The sequence below is a fragment of the Silene latifolia genome, chromosome 10, assembly GCF_048544455.1.
Source record: "Silene latifolia isolate original U9 population chromosome 10, ASM4854445v1, whole genome shotgun sequence".
Lineage (NCBI taxonomy): Eukaryota > Viridiplantae > Streptophyta > Magnoliopsida > Caryophyllales > Caryophyllaceae > Silene > Silene latifolia.
This window is the reverse complement of record NC_133535.1, coordinates 141,257,855-141,272,466: the sequence shown is the minus strand read 5'-3', so window position 1 is coordinate 141,272,466 and position 14,612 is coordinate 141,257,855. Positions and strand designations below refer to the sequence as shown.

The 14,612-nt window shown below is 34.6% G+C and overlaps 1 protein-coding gene across 1 annotated transcript; it reads left to right on the top strand.

The window, feature by feature from the left end:
- The first annotated feature begins 5,588 nt into the window (after window positions 1-5,588).
- Window positions 5,589-14,327, top strand: LOC141606060 (putative sucrose-phosphate synthase). Its single transcript, XM_074425052.1, has 13 exons — window positions 5,589-6,002; window positions 6,531-6,620; window positions 8,078-8,319; window positions 8,645-8,708; window positions 8,787-9,500; window positions 10,128-10,244; window positions 10,361-10,492; window positions 10,595-10,771; window positions 10,998-11,051; window positions 11,266-11,328; window positions 11,440-12,369; window positions 12,767-12,894; window positions 13,653-14,327. Exons 1-13 carry the CDS (start codon window positions 5,820-5,822, stop codon window positions 13,930-13,932), a joined length of 3,174 nt encoding a protein of 1,057 aa, XP_074281153.1. The 5' UTR covers window positions 5,589-5,819; the 3' UTR covers window positions 13,933-14,327.
- Window positions 14,328-14,612: the final 285 nt, after the last annotated feature.

The window sequence follows — 14,612 nt, the reverse complement described above, 5'->3', positions numbered from 1 at the left end:
TGCAAGTGAAGTTTCTAATTTTTATATAAAAACTTTTACATTTCATTTGGCAAAATAATGTCGGTAAAAAAAATTATGAAAATAATATTATTAGATTCATGGTAAGAAATGCTATCATTAGAGTATATATAGATTTCATATAATTTGCACATATTAAAGATGGTGTATTTCATAGTATGTTATATGTCTCACATTGAAAAATAATATAGGTGTGATAAATATACTACATATAAAAAATAAAATTTTCTCACATCGAAATATAGCATAAGGTGGGTGATTCTATGATTATAAATAGTAGGCATCCTTGGAACTTAGGCATCAACCCAAAATCTTTTGAGTCTCTTAAGTATTGTCTTAGAGAGCTCTTAAAAGATTATATCATTATATTTTCTACCTATAGATTTTATATGTCCCATGTTGAAAAATAATGTAAGTGTGGTAAATATACTACTTTTAAATAATATAATTAGAATTGTGTTAAAAAAAATTCTATCATTAGAGTATAGGTTCCTATCATTTGCACATATTTTAATTATGATAAAAAAATAGAAAATAAACCTCCATGGTAGTATGTGTAATCTATCAAAGTTCAAGGTTACCATGAGAAATTTCCAATATTATAATGATATAGTTAATTAAATTTTCATTTAAAAGAGAGAGATATCCGTACCAATAAAATAATAAATGGGGTATTATTTTTTAATTGTTAGTTTATTGCCACGACATCAAACATAACATCCATTTAACAGCCTTACATTAGGGGGTACCGTGGGCAAAAAAATGGAACCTCAAGGGTACCATAGGCAGATTCTTAAAAGTAGGGGTAACATGGAAAATCTGACAAAATTAAGGGGTACCACGGAAAATTTTCATATCTCAATTATGTTAAATTTTTTTTGAAGAAAACAACGTACAAATATTAATGGAGAGTACTTGATCATATTATTAAATTTAAATATAACTATTAGATATAATGAGTAGCAATTGTCTGTATTCGGTATTCAAGATCTGGTTGGATGTCGAACTAAGTGCAAAAAAGATGGTGTAATTCTGAATATATTGTTTTTTCCACATTGAAAAACAATGCACGTTTGATGAATATATATTACGTATAAATAGTAGAATTGTCCCATATCAGAAAAAAAATCTAAGTTTTGTGAATATATTACTTATAAATAGCAGAATTGTTCCACATCGAAAGATTAGTATAAGGTGGGGTGATTATATGATTATAAATAAGAGTTAACCCACGTATATATTAATCTTTTTTTTTTTTTTTGAAAGAGTATTTTAATAATATGTAAACAAGTCATAAGACATAGAATGTAAATATTAAACCCTTATAAAGTTTTTTTTTTTGCATTATAAATAAGTTAATTACCTCGTTGCAACTCTCGGGCATTCAAACTAGTAAAGGAATATAAAGGAAGAAGGTAAGGGCATTTTGGTCATAAAAGATGAACTTAAGTGACAAAAATTCAATTTGGAATCAATTGTCCACCGGAGTTAAAGTTTTGGCTGTAATTTCTCATCATAAGTAAAATTTTGAATGTAATTTAAAAAAAAAAAATTATATAAGGCTGTAATTTTCAAAATGTGGTTTATAAAAGGCTATAATTAACAATTTTCTCTAGAATTAATAAAAGATTTAATGGTTTAAATTTAATTTTTTATTATTTATACTTTAAATAAAATATTATGGTTTAGTGTTTAGTGAAAATTATATAATTTGATCAAAAAATTAATTTTAATGAAAAAAATTATATAATGAAATTATATTTTTTAATTATTAAATATATTTATTAGTGAATACAATTAAATTATCAATAGTTTCCTTATTTAAAAAGATGCTTCTTGGAAGGAAAATTTGTAAGTTCACCTATTCTTTTAGTAAATAGGGGATGTGCGGAATTTAGCAAGTTCCTTAATTTTTTGCACTAAAAAAATACTATGATGTCAATTTTACCAAATTTGTGTCAATCATATACTTGTGTTTCATATTATAAGAAATTGAATTAGGAAAATGTATGTCATGTTTTGTTACATGTCTCTCTAATGAGAGGGTGGTTGTCCTGTTAGATTTACGTACACGTCTTTATGAGATGACACTTTACTTACTTATTTGAGGAAGACATGATACGAGTACATTATAAGCTGGAACTTGAGCTGAACAATCAATACTACCTAACTGACTAACTCCAAAAATGCAGTACGCCGAGCACTATACAGTAAGTATAATTATATCGGTTAGTCTCAGTTAAGACGGATTCAATGTTAAAGTTTAAGATGGGAAACGGTGATTCATTTACAATCAAATGTAAGTGTTATGTGACTACTTTATGAAAAAAAAGTTATCAGAACAAAATTTTTTAATTTCAACACTAGTTACAATATTTTGTTGTTAAGTGATTACATTTTATCAAAAAAGTAACGATATTTGACTTATCTTAAATCTTGAGACGGAATAGTCCGTTTGAAATGAGAATTGGTGAGTATATACTTATACGGAGTACAATGATATACATAATGTCATTAGTGCACAATAATTATCGTTAGAGTGCACACCAATAAGATGTCCACCTAATTCATATACAAAAAGTACTTTAATTTGTATGAATTATTTACTTTAAATTAAGCTTAAAACTTGTATGTGTGATGTTCCATTTCAAGTGAGCAATCACCAAAAAGCCACCTATATTATATACAAATACGAATACGAGTATTAGGTTTTGTTATTGTAATTATTGATTAATTAAGAATAAGACGAGGATGGTACAAAATCCGTCTGCTCAAATCATTTGAACACTCGTGACCTTGCTTGGGGATGGTCTTAGACCATTCCCAAGCAAGGTCACCGATTGGGTCGTGACCTTGTTGGGTCACCTTAATGACACCTTAAATTAGGATTAAGGGGATAATTTTGGTGACCTTGAATTACTCAGGGTCAATTGGTGACCTTCAGTTGAGTTGGTGACCTTGTTGGTGACCCGATATGTGGCACTCTCTCATTGGCTGGAAGCAAAAAAAAGGGCAACCATTAAAACAAAGGGAGGGTGACCTTTGGTTGAGTATGGTGACCCGGTAGGTAGGACTCTCTCATTGGCGGTAAAGTGGAAAATGATTGGGTTTGTGATCTAGGTCGTGACCTTTTGGTTGGAAGGGTGAAAGTGGGTCAAGATAATTAAGGTGTGATTAAGAGGAAAAATATTGGTAACCCGATTAACTCGACCTTATGCTTGGAAATGGTCTAACGTGACACAAGAAGTTCCCGAAACACAAATTCCTCCAAGGCAACTTTATTACTCGTAGTAAAATTGAGCTTAAAGCTTCCTTAGAAAAGCGGTAATTTAAATCATATTCCTGTTGCGATATTTTAAATGCATAGTCATCGGTTAATAAAACAATTTGAATACGATCGAGTACTTTGGATCACAATGAGTCGGTTAAGTTCATAAGTAGAATGATTTTTATTTTATTTTCAAAAATTTCTACTATCGGGTTCATAGGTCATTTTTAGGTCATCATTCAGGTTAAGCCAATTTGGGATATGAGTTAACTTTGAGTAGGACATTTAAGATATAATCGTATCAGTTTGGAACGCGTCAATTCAGTTGGATCAATTTGGGTCAAGTCATGCAGGCCCATTTGGGTGACCATCGTAGTTATGTTCTATATAATGCATGTTTCATGTACTAATTCTTTGAGATATTACTACCTAAATAATCGCATGCGAATCATTTGAAATTTTGAATAGATGCTTTGATCAAATGTATGATGTGAGTAATAAGAACACGTATTGATTCTAATTTTGTAATTTGGTTTTTTTAGTAGAGTTAATAATTATATAGCGCACGCCTAAACTCATATCGAGCCTACGATGATTGGTACATTTGTGTGATCGCTGGCGTTACCACTTGCTATGAACAATGAAGTACATTTTGATTCTTTATTATTGAAGTAAAACGTTTGGGCTTTATCCCTCGAGAAAAAAAGATAGAGATTAACATCCGCATTATAACAAGAGAGACCACCATCTGGATTGTCTTAGATAAAAAGAAAAATTGTGCATGAAATTTGGATGACCAACCTAAATAATGAAAACTGAATACCGTACGTAGTTCAAATAGCATAAACTAAATTGATTCGCATCTTATGTGTTCATCAATCATCATTTATATTATTGTTTCAAGAAAAAAAATTATCACTTATATTTACAAGATATATATATCCACATGAGTTAGTTTCAACCAACTATAATTTGTTGGTGACTTTTCAATCAAATATAATGCTACAAATTTCACAACATAGGCTGAGAGTCCAAACTTTTTGTTGAAATTAATAAACGATGAAAATCAATTGGTAGAAATTCATTTTCTCCTAGTATATTGAAAGTGACTTATCAAATCAATCTTCCTTAAAATGTGTGATGACCACAATCTCATTCTTGTCCATGCAAATTGAAAACGGCTATATACAAAAACAAATTAATGCATGTCTCCATGCTACAAATCTCCGACACATAGTGAACAAAGTTGATTTACGATTACGCGCATCTACGTACGTAAATTAGTATGTAACCATAGTTAGAATACCGATCCTCGTTCTTTTTATCCTAGATAAATTGATAAAATCATCCTATTTTTAAAGCGAAAATATCTCACTGAACTCTCAAAAATCATTTTTATAAGCGGACAGATTTATTAACATTTTGTTTTAATGATCGAAGTGAACTTAAATGAACCTAATGTATTGACAATGAAAACGAGTCGAGAAAGAGCAAGGCCTTCATTGTTTAAAATGAGTGAGAAAAGTAAAAGTTAATAACTATCATACCAATTACCAACTATGAAAAGCAACACAAGTTTTTACATTCACCTACAAAATCATTTAGGAGGAAGAATTTTGTTTCTAATTAAATGAGGCTCAATAATAAATTTATCAAATTAGGGTGTAGTTAAAAGTAATTTTTAAAAATGGATCTACATGACGTTTTTTTAAGGAAAAACAAATAAAAATTCCTTCAAAATCACTGAATTACCTCGCGACTTTTGCAAATGGCTCTACGACTTTGTACTAAAATCCTCGAATGACTTAACATCTTTAATGACTTTCAAACAAAGAAAAACATTAAAAAAAAAAAAAAACTTGGACTAGAATTGTTAAATGCTTGCTTACTAAAGATTTTTTTTTTGATATTGTAAACAAATAAAGTGGTTGATTCATTCAATAATTATACTCCACACCCCCATGTTCACGCTATATTGATCAAACACGAATCCATTTTTGATAATTACAAATTTACACAACCCTATTTTAATCCTGCAAACTTTCTTTTATTATTATTTTTCATTCAACATGAAATTTATCACAAATGTTATTTAAGATAGATATGTCCAACTTTAAATAAAATATAAGTCAATTAAATAGATAGATAAAAAATCGAATTTATAGGATACAAATAATTATTATCTCATCTATTTGTTTAGATTATATTTGATCTATTTTATACTTAAGACGGAAATAGCCGTGTCGGGACACCAAGTCAGCAACCGGAGATACTTGAGGAAGAACTAACAAAGATTCTGATTGACTTGTTGGAATTAAATTACCGTTAGTACGACAAATTCTGTGACACGCACTCCCAAAATCACATCTGTTGCCATTAAATAAACACAATTACACCTCTTTTCCCTCTTTAAAAGCCAACAAAAAAACCAACTTCGCTTTCACATCAACATACACAAAAAGCACACAACTTTTTGACACTGTGATGAACTGAATGTAACAAGGTTGAAGATATATTCAACAAATCAGTAAAAATGGCGGGAAATGACTGGATTAACAGTTATTTAGAGGCAATTCTTGATGTGGGTCCTGGGATTGATGATGCTAAATCATCTCTTTTGCTTAGGGAAAGAGGAAGGTTTAGTCCTACTCGTTATTTTGTTGAAGAAGTTGTTTCTGGGTTTGATGAATCTGATCTTTATCGTTCCTGGGTTAAGGTAATTATTTGATTTTATTAAGTTTTGTTGTGTAAATTCACTTGCTTTATTGTTTAGTAATGTATGATTGATTTCAGAATTAATGAGGCGGTTAATGGGTGCAAAGTTACTTGCTTGATTGGGTTCTTTACTGTTCTCGACGCGATTTTCATCTTTGGTAGTTAGGAAACCGCCTCTTTGTGGAGTAAGACTGCGTACATCTGACCCCCTTACCCCGCAATTTGCAGGAGCTATTGAGGCACTGGGGATAATGTTGTCGTTGTTGATTAATGCTTTGTTTTAATTGTTATTGTGTTGGTTTGTTCTGAAATTTTATGGTGGAAAGTTACTTGCTTGATTGAGGTTTTGATTGTTGCATTTAAGTCATTTTGTGAGGAAAAGTTTATTACTTGATTAATTGTTTGCTTTTGTCAATAGAAAGTTAAATGATTGGTTGGGTTTTAGCTTTGGCCTTCTAATTGTGGTGATTTTGTTGTAAAGTTTTGATTTTTATTTGGTAATGGTTTGGTTAATACTCCAATGTTTTAGGCACAAGCGACGAGGAGCCCACAAGAGAGGAATACTAGGCTGGAGAATATGTGTTGGAGGATATGGAATCTGGCTCGTCAAAAGAAGCAGGTGCCTTGCATATTCTCTGCACTTTGTCTTTTGGGTTGTACTTGAATCCCTCAAAAGTAGTGAACTTTGGAAGATTATCAGATTATGTATTGCTTTGGGTTGCTTGCTATAGTGATCCCATAGTCGTCGAGGTTTTGGTAGGTTATGATGTAGTCGGTCTTCCCAGGTTGCCTAATTCATTATAAACGCGTAATATCTGATACTCGATGTGCTCGTAATAGAGTATACAATATATTGGGTTTTAGCAACACCATGATATGAATACACTCGGACTGTTTCACGATCCCCACTAACTGGTTGAGCGATTTTGGTAACTCGGTCTTACTCCTGATAAATTGTGGCATGTGGAGAGGTTCTTTATGCAACAGCTGCCATGAAAAAAATTATTAAAGAAAGAAGTTGATTAATTTAAAAAGGTTGTTCTAATTATAGCTGGACTATTTGCCAATTATGATCTGTTGATTGCTCAGTTCTGATGGTATCATTTGATGCTGGTTTTTGGTTGGTCTACGTGTGTTTTGATGAGTTTTTGTTCGTGGGGGCATATTCTTTAATCTCAGTTCATTGCTTTTTGTTTCCCCTGATATTATACTGAATTGCTGTTCGAAAGCGAAATAGACTCAAAGGCCGATATCTTTAGTCACTATGATAACTACAGGAATAAGAAAATGAATTAAAAGGTGTTACACTGATGGTGACTAATTTTTTTCTTTTTTCATATTTTTCATTACTATTACTGTTGGTTCAATTTGACACTTTTTTTTTTCCTTTTCAATTTAATGGAGATGAACTTTCGTAGTTGTTGAGGTTTAAGATGTAGCGGGTCTTCCCAGAGTTCCCTATTTTTTTTTTTTTTTCGTAAATTCGTTATATCTGATACTCGACTTGCTCATGATAGATTAACTGGTTGTGAGATATAATACATTGAAACTGATTCACAATCCACTAACTGGTTCAGCGAATTAGGTAACTCGGTTTAACTCCTTAAAATTGTGATGTGGAAAGAATAAAGATTGGTTATGCAAGACCCGTCGGTAAAAATATACACCGTAGAAAAAAAAAGTTGAATAATGAAGGGTGGTTCTGTTTATATTGTAATGAATTTTTGTTTGTAGGGGAAATTCTTGGTTCATTGCTTTTTTTCCCCGGATGTTATACTAAAGTGCAATAGACTCGAACGTGTCGTTCTTTTATCTTCACTATGATAACTTCAGGAAGAAGAGAATCAATTAAAAGGTGTTGACACTGACGGTGATTGAGTGAACTGCTTTGCCTTCTTAGAATCGGTGTTCTGTCATGCAAGGCCGTTAATTTTTGTACTTCACTAATATTACTATTGGTTCAATTTGACCCTTTTTCTAAGTTTAGTGGAGATCACTTTCATATGGATTTTTGCTTTACCCTGTGTGCATGTTTTGCTTGACATATATGTCTATACTTTCTGGCTTGATTTACAGCTTGAGAATGAAGAAGCCCATAGAAAGGCAAAGCGTCGTATGGAGCGAGAGAGGGGTCATCGAGAAGCAACGGCTGATATGTCAGAAGATTTTTCGGAGGGAGAGAAGGGTGATACCGTGCCTGACCGTTCAGCTCACGGTGATAGCAACCGTGGTAGGTTGCCAAGAATAAGTTCAGTTGAAACCATGGAGGCATGGGCTAGTCAGCAAAGGGGGAAGAAGCTGTACCTTGTACTGATTAGGTATGTGGATGACCTAATTATATAAATGTAGTGGCACTTCTATGTGAGGTGTATATTTCTTACTACTCATTTCTCGTAATTTTTCTGATTGATATAAACCTATAAAAGGTAACAAATGCTTCTTCTGTCCTGGTTTGTTTTGCACAAAGAATATGGTAAATAATAAGATGTGGGTGCAAATGTAAAATGATGAGATATGTGGTCGTAAACCATGGTGTCCACAAATAACATACAGAAAAAGTAAACGAGAAAGTTTATTCATGGACAAAGGAGTATATTTTATATTGCTTGTTTGATTATACACTGATTAACCATATACCTGCAGTCTCCATGGTCTCATTCGAGGTGAAAATATGGAGCTTGGTCGTGATTCTGACACCGGTGGTCAGGTAACTTCTGAATCAGTTAGTTTGCCTTACGATAAACAGGTTCTAGTGACATACTTTAATCGAATATTTCGTTCACAGGTCAAATATGTGGTTGAGCTGGCAAGGGCTCTTGGCTCAATGCCTGGAGTATACCGAGTTGATCTGCTTACAAGGCAAGTTTCAGCTCCTGATGTGGATTGGAGTTATGGTGAACCCACCGAAATGCTCGATCCAATTCACACTGAGGATTTTAATGATGACGATAATGACGGGGAGATGGGAGAGAGCAGTGGTGCTTATATCGTTCGAATACCATTTGGACCGAGGGATAAGTACGTCCCAAAAGAAGAGCTCTGGCCATATATTTCAGAATTTGTCGATGGTGCTTTAAACCATGTTGTCCAAATGTCCAAAGTCCTTGGTGAACAGATTGGTAGTGGGGAACCCATTTGGCCGGTTGCCATTCATGGTCATTATGCCGATGCTGGTGATTCGGCTGCGCTTCTGTCTGGTGCTCTAAATGTTCCAATGCTTTTTACTGGACACTCTCTTGGTAGAGACAAGTTACAGCAACTTCTCAAACAGGGTCGAATGTCTAAAGAAGATATAAATAGCACATATAAAATAATGCGTAGGATTGAAGCTGAAGAGCTATCACTCGATGCATCTGAAATAGTAATCACTAGTACAAGGCAAGAAATTGAGGAGCAGTGGGGATTGTATGATGGATTTGATACCCTTCTAGAACGTAAGTTGCGTGCAAGGATCAAGCGTGGTGTAAGCTGTTATGGAAGATTTATGCCTCGCATGGTGGTATGTCAATCTGAACTGTTGATCAGTTAGTATCCAATAAGTTCCTGGAAACTGCAAGTGTCTATTGACTTAGTGGTTGCTAACTTATCTTAATTGATCATGATTTGCTTCCTCTCGAAAACGTTTTCCTAGGTGTCCCTCTTGTCCTGAAAAAAGGAAGCTTTAGCTGAGTACCTTATAGATTCGTCTTGATAAAAATGCATTTTAGCCTGCTGTAATTCCATGAAGAATAGAACTCCGTTATTAGTTGGAATTGTCATGTTAGTTCCTCATGTATATATACGACTTGTTATCTGGATCTAACTCAGCTTCTTGCACTTTTTTCCTATCAACATTATGTGCTTTTGTGCTAATGTGCTCTACCATGATGTATTTATCGATAATTATCAGGGGATTGGGAATACAAGGATGACTCTCTTGCAACTCTTTGTTACTTTGCTTGTTTGCACAAATTTCCTTAGTTTGTATTATAAGATCCGATCGAAATGCATCAGATTCAGACTTTTAAGTTTCTTTATTGATGTTTTTTTTTTTTTTTTTTTTTTTTTTTTTTTTTTGTCTTTTGAGTATAATTTTATTTCATTGCTTTATTGTGTGTTAGTTTAATATGCTAATTACACACTGCAGGTAATTCCTCCTGGGATGGAGTTCCATCATATTGTTCCACATGAAGGAGATATGGATGGTGAAACAGAGGAAAATGAAGAACATCCTACGTCACCCGACCCGCCTATTTGGACTGAGGTTTTTGACTTGCCTTTTATTTTCAATCCCAAATTTCTCCTTTTTTTCCTTGTTTGTTTGTTTTAATGGATCCCTTTTTTGCATGTCATATTCTTAAATTTCCTTTTGTCGAGCAGATAATGAGATTCTTTTCTAACCCAAGGAAGCCTATGATCCTGGCCCTTGCTAGGCCTGACCCGAAGAAGAATATTACAACTTTGGTCAAAGCATTTGGTGAATGCCGTCCGTTGAGGGAGTTAGCAAATCTGGTGTGTCTCTTGCCTAGTACTAAATGTTTTTTAGAGATAGCGGGGATTATCGCTATTCTACTTGCATTTCTCTAACATTAACTTGAAATAAAAATTTTGCAGGCTCTTATAATGGGTAACCGGGATGGTATTGACGAGATGTCCGGCACCAATTCTTCAGTTCTTCTTTCAGTTCTTAAGCTAATTGATAAATATGACTTGTATGGTCAAGTTGCATATCCAAAGCATCATAAGCAATCTGATGTTCCAGAGATATATAGTTTAGCAGCAAAAACAAAGGTACTTCATAAAAACTTTAATTTGGCATACTACTAGTAGTATTATATATACGCGATCCTTAATTTCTAAATATCTTGTCACCTTTAAGCAACAATTTGTGCAATACTTTTATTTGGTGAAAATTGTCACCAATTTGATTGCCTGTCTGTACCATGAATATGTAAATTCAATGCTCTCCATAAAGTGTCGATTTTGCCTTCTCTTTCTGATTATGTTATTTGTGCAGGGTGTTTTTATCAATCCAGCTTTTATAGAGCCGTTTGGGCTAACTCTAATAGAGGTATTCCTCACATCTACTTGTTTAGTTTCCTCCATATAGTTTTCATTTCAAAGTCTCTGATGAAAGAAACGAGATGGTCGTAGCTGTGTGACAGTCCATTAACCCTATAATTAAATCGAGGAATACATAAAGACTTGGGTTGGTCTCACGTGTGACAGTCTCACACAGGACTCATTGTATCTAAATACTTCCATTTTGCCTCTTCCGGTTGCAGGCAGCAGCTCATGGCTTGCCGATGGTTGCTACCAAAAATGGAGGCCCTGTTGATATCCAGAGGGTAACTTAACTTGCTGACTATATTAGTCTATCTATTAAGAACCCTGTAGAACTTTTGTTTTAAGAGAGGTTATTATTTTGATATGTATTTTTTACTCCGAAATTGTCTTAGGTTCTCGATAATGGCCTTCTCGTTGATCCCCATGACCAGCAATCCATAGCGGATGCTTTACTGAAGCTTGTTGCAGATAAGCATCTATGGGCCAAATGTCGTCAAAATGGTTTGAAAAACATCCACTTGTATTCTTGGCCAGCCCATTGCAAGACATACTTATCACGAATAGCCAGCTGTCGACAAAGGCAACCACAGTGGCAAAATAATGATGATGGCCCCGACAATGAGGAGCCTGAATCTCCGAGTGATTCTTTACGAGATATAAAGGATATATCTCTTAACTTGAAGTTCTCAATAGATGGAGAAAAGGATGAAGTTGATGTGGCATCTGAAAGGAAATATGTTAATAACAAAAATAACTTAGAGAATGCTGTTATCTCATGGACCAAGGGTGTCCATAGGGATGCTCGTAAAGCTCGGTTCCCCGATAAAAACGACCAGGCTTCCAACCTGAATAAATATCCGGCTTTTAGGAGAAGGAAACTTATTTATATCCTTGCTTTGGATGGCCATTATGATGATGGGCTCTCCGAGAGTTTCCGTAGAATATTTAATTCCGTTGGCAAAGAGAAGGAAGAAGGTTCTATAGGGTTCATTTTGTCAACATCCTTTTCTATGCCCGAAACTCAGTCATATTTGCTATCCAAAGGGTTTAACCTCCATGATTTTGATGCATATATATGCAACAGTGGAAGTGATTTGTATTATTCATCGATGAACTCGGAGGATAGTGCGATAGTAGTAGATTCAGACTATAATTCACACATTGAATATCGGTGGGGTGGAGAAGGCCTGAGAAAGACTTTGCTTCGATGGGCTTCATCAATTACTGACAAAAATGGTGATGAAGAAGAACAAATTATCATTGAGGATGAAGAAGTTTCTACAGATTATTGCTTTTCATTCAAAGTAAAGAACCCAGAAAAGGTACTTCTTCATGGTATTTCTTTTTTCTTAATTTTTTATATGAGAACGGTGGAACTACAACTAATAGTCTATAATAACTTTGGCGTGACTGCGTAAAGCCCATGGTATATGTGATGACCTCCAAACCACGTAAACATAGTTAGCAACTGCTTTCACCAGCATGGCAAGCTCTCACTTAGGAGTTAGGATGGCATATAGGCTAATGGCTTGCATAAGGGTTTGAACCTCAGATCCTTTAGTTAATAGTTCATGTTTTAACCAACAAAGCCAACCCATACGGGTTCCTTGATGCATGTTATCATTCATTACATAATTTGGTAAACCAAATACGCACAAGTCACAAATTTGTGATTATTCATTTTCTGGGGTTCGGAAGTATGATATAAATCAATTGCAGGTTCCGCCAATCAAGGAGCTACGCAAGTCTATGAGAATTCAAGCTCTACGTTGCCATGCCATATATTGTCAGAATGGAACTAGGCTCAATGTGGTTCCAGACTTGGCGTCCCGGTCTCAAGCGCTTAGGTAAAGCTGCCTTTTCTTATTGTTTATTTAAGTCTGTCTACCTAATTGACGTGAATTTAAAATCGTAGAAATTGAGTAAATGACTTCTTGCTTCTTGCCAAAAGCCTAGAAATAGAACTTCTTATCGAATTCTAATACTACGTACTCCTTATATAATGTAGGAAATTACCTACATAGTACCGGAGTACCCCCTAGCTATGTGGGAAATAGAGAATTCTCAAATGAATTGTGGTTCCCTTATTTGAGCCAAGCAATCACTTACCCAATTCACTTGTGAGTACATCATATGAACATATTACATGAGACCACCTCACCTTTAAGCTAAAAGGGTCACTTGGAACAGTTTCTCTGGTTAAACGGGTCACTTTCTATTTTTAGCTTATTTTATAAGGAGTGGCTCGTATATGGACATGGGAAACAAGTCATTCAAGTCGGTTATTGATGAGCTCATTTCGTATATGCTTGGATTCGGATTCAGATTCAAATTCAGATTCGAGTTGTGTCAATTTTAGGTTTTAAATGAGTCATTTTGACGTTCAATTCAAAGCTGGTAAAGTTTTGGAACTGGTCAAGTCAATTTGAGTTATTCTGTTAGGGGTACATCTGTACATGTCAGTCAATCCGAATCGAACATTCGGGTCAAGTCAGTTTTGCCACGTCTATCCATATAAAGTACAAATTAGAGCAGCTTATATGAGAATGTGTGATAACAAAATGAACGCGCTATTGTTCTCTAATACAATGTAATGAATCTTCAGGTATCTTTATGTTCGTTGGGGATTCGATTTAACCAAAATGGTAGTCTTTGTCGGAGAATGTGGAGACACGGACTATGAGGGCTTGCTTGGCGGGGTCCACAAGACGGTGATACTGAAAGGGGTCTGCAACAATGCGCTCAGTTCGCTTCACACAAATAGAAGCTATCCCTTGTCACATGTCGTGGCACTTGACAGCCCCAACATTGCTGAGGTCAATGCAGACTCATCAACTTCTGAAATCCGGTCAGTCTTGGCAAAATTCGGGGCTTCAGGTGTTTGATCAGAAACCTGTCCGTTTTATGTACTATGGAACTCTCTTCACACTTCATGCATGCAACCGGAGTTCCAGCATCTTGATTACCACAGTTAAGTTTCTTTGACAAGTAATTTCTTCAAATAAATAAATCCGGTGCTGTCATGAAGGCGCGCTACTGCAATATTTCCAGCTTACTTGTCAACCATATAATTATACGAGAATTATTTATATATTTGGTTTGATCTCGCTAATAAAATGTTCCATAAACGACTCAGTCGATGCTGTAATACTGCGATGTTAGCATAAACTGTGTTTCGACTTTCAAGACTTTATTACTGTCTCTTTGTAGACATTGAAACACGTTAATACTTAATACGGAGTGACGATCATCTGGCCCATTATCATCATCCCTTTCTCTCTTTGATATGGGTGAGTTGTAAAGGGTTTCCAAGAACTTAATTACAATTTTTTTTCGTAGACATTGAAACACGTTAATACTTAATACGAAATGAGGATCATCTGTCCCATTATCGTCATCCCTTCCTCTTTGATATGGGTGAGTTGTAAAGGGATTTCAAGACTTTATTACCATCTTTTCATAGACATTGAAAGACGTTAATACTTAATACGGAATGAGGATCATCTGGCCCATTATCGTCATCCGTCTCTCTTTTTGATATGAGTGATTGGGTGTCAATACTCAA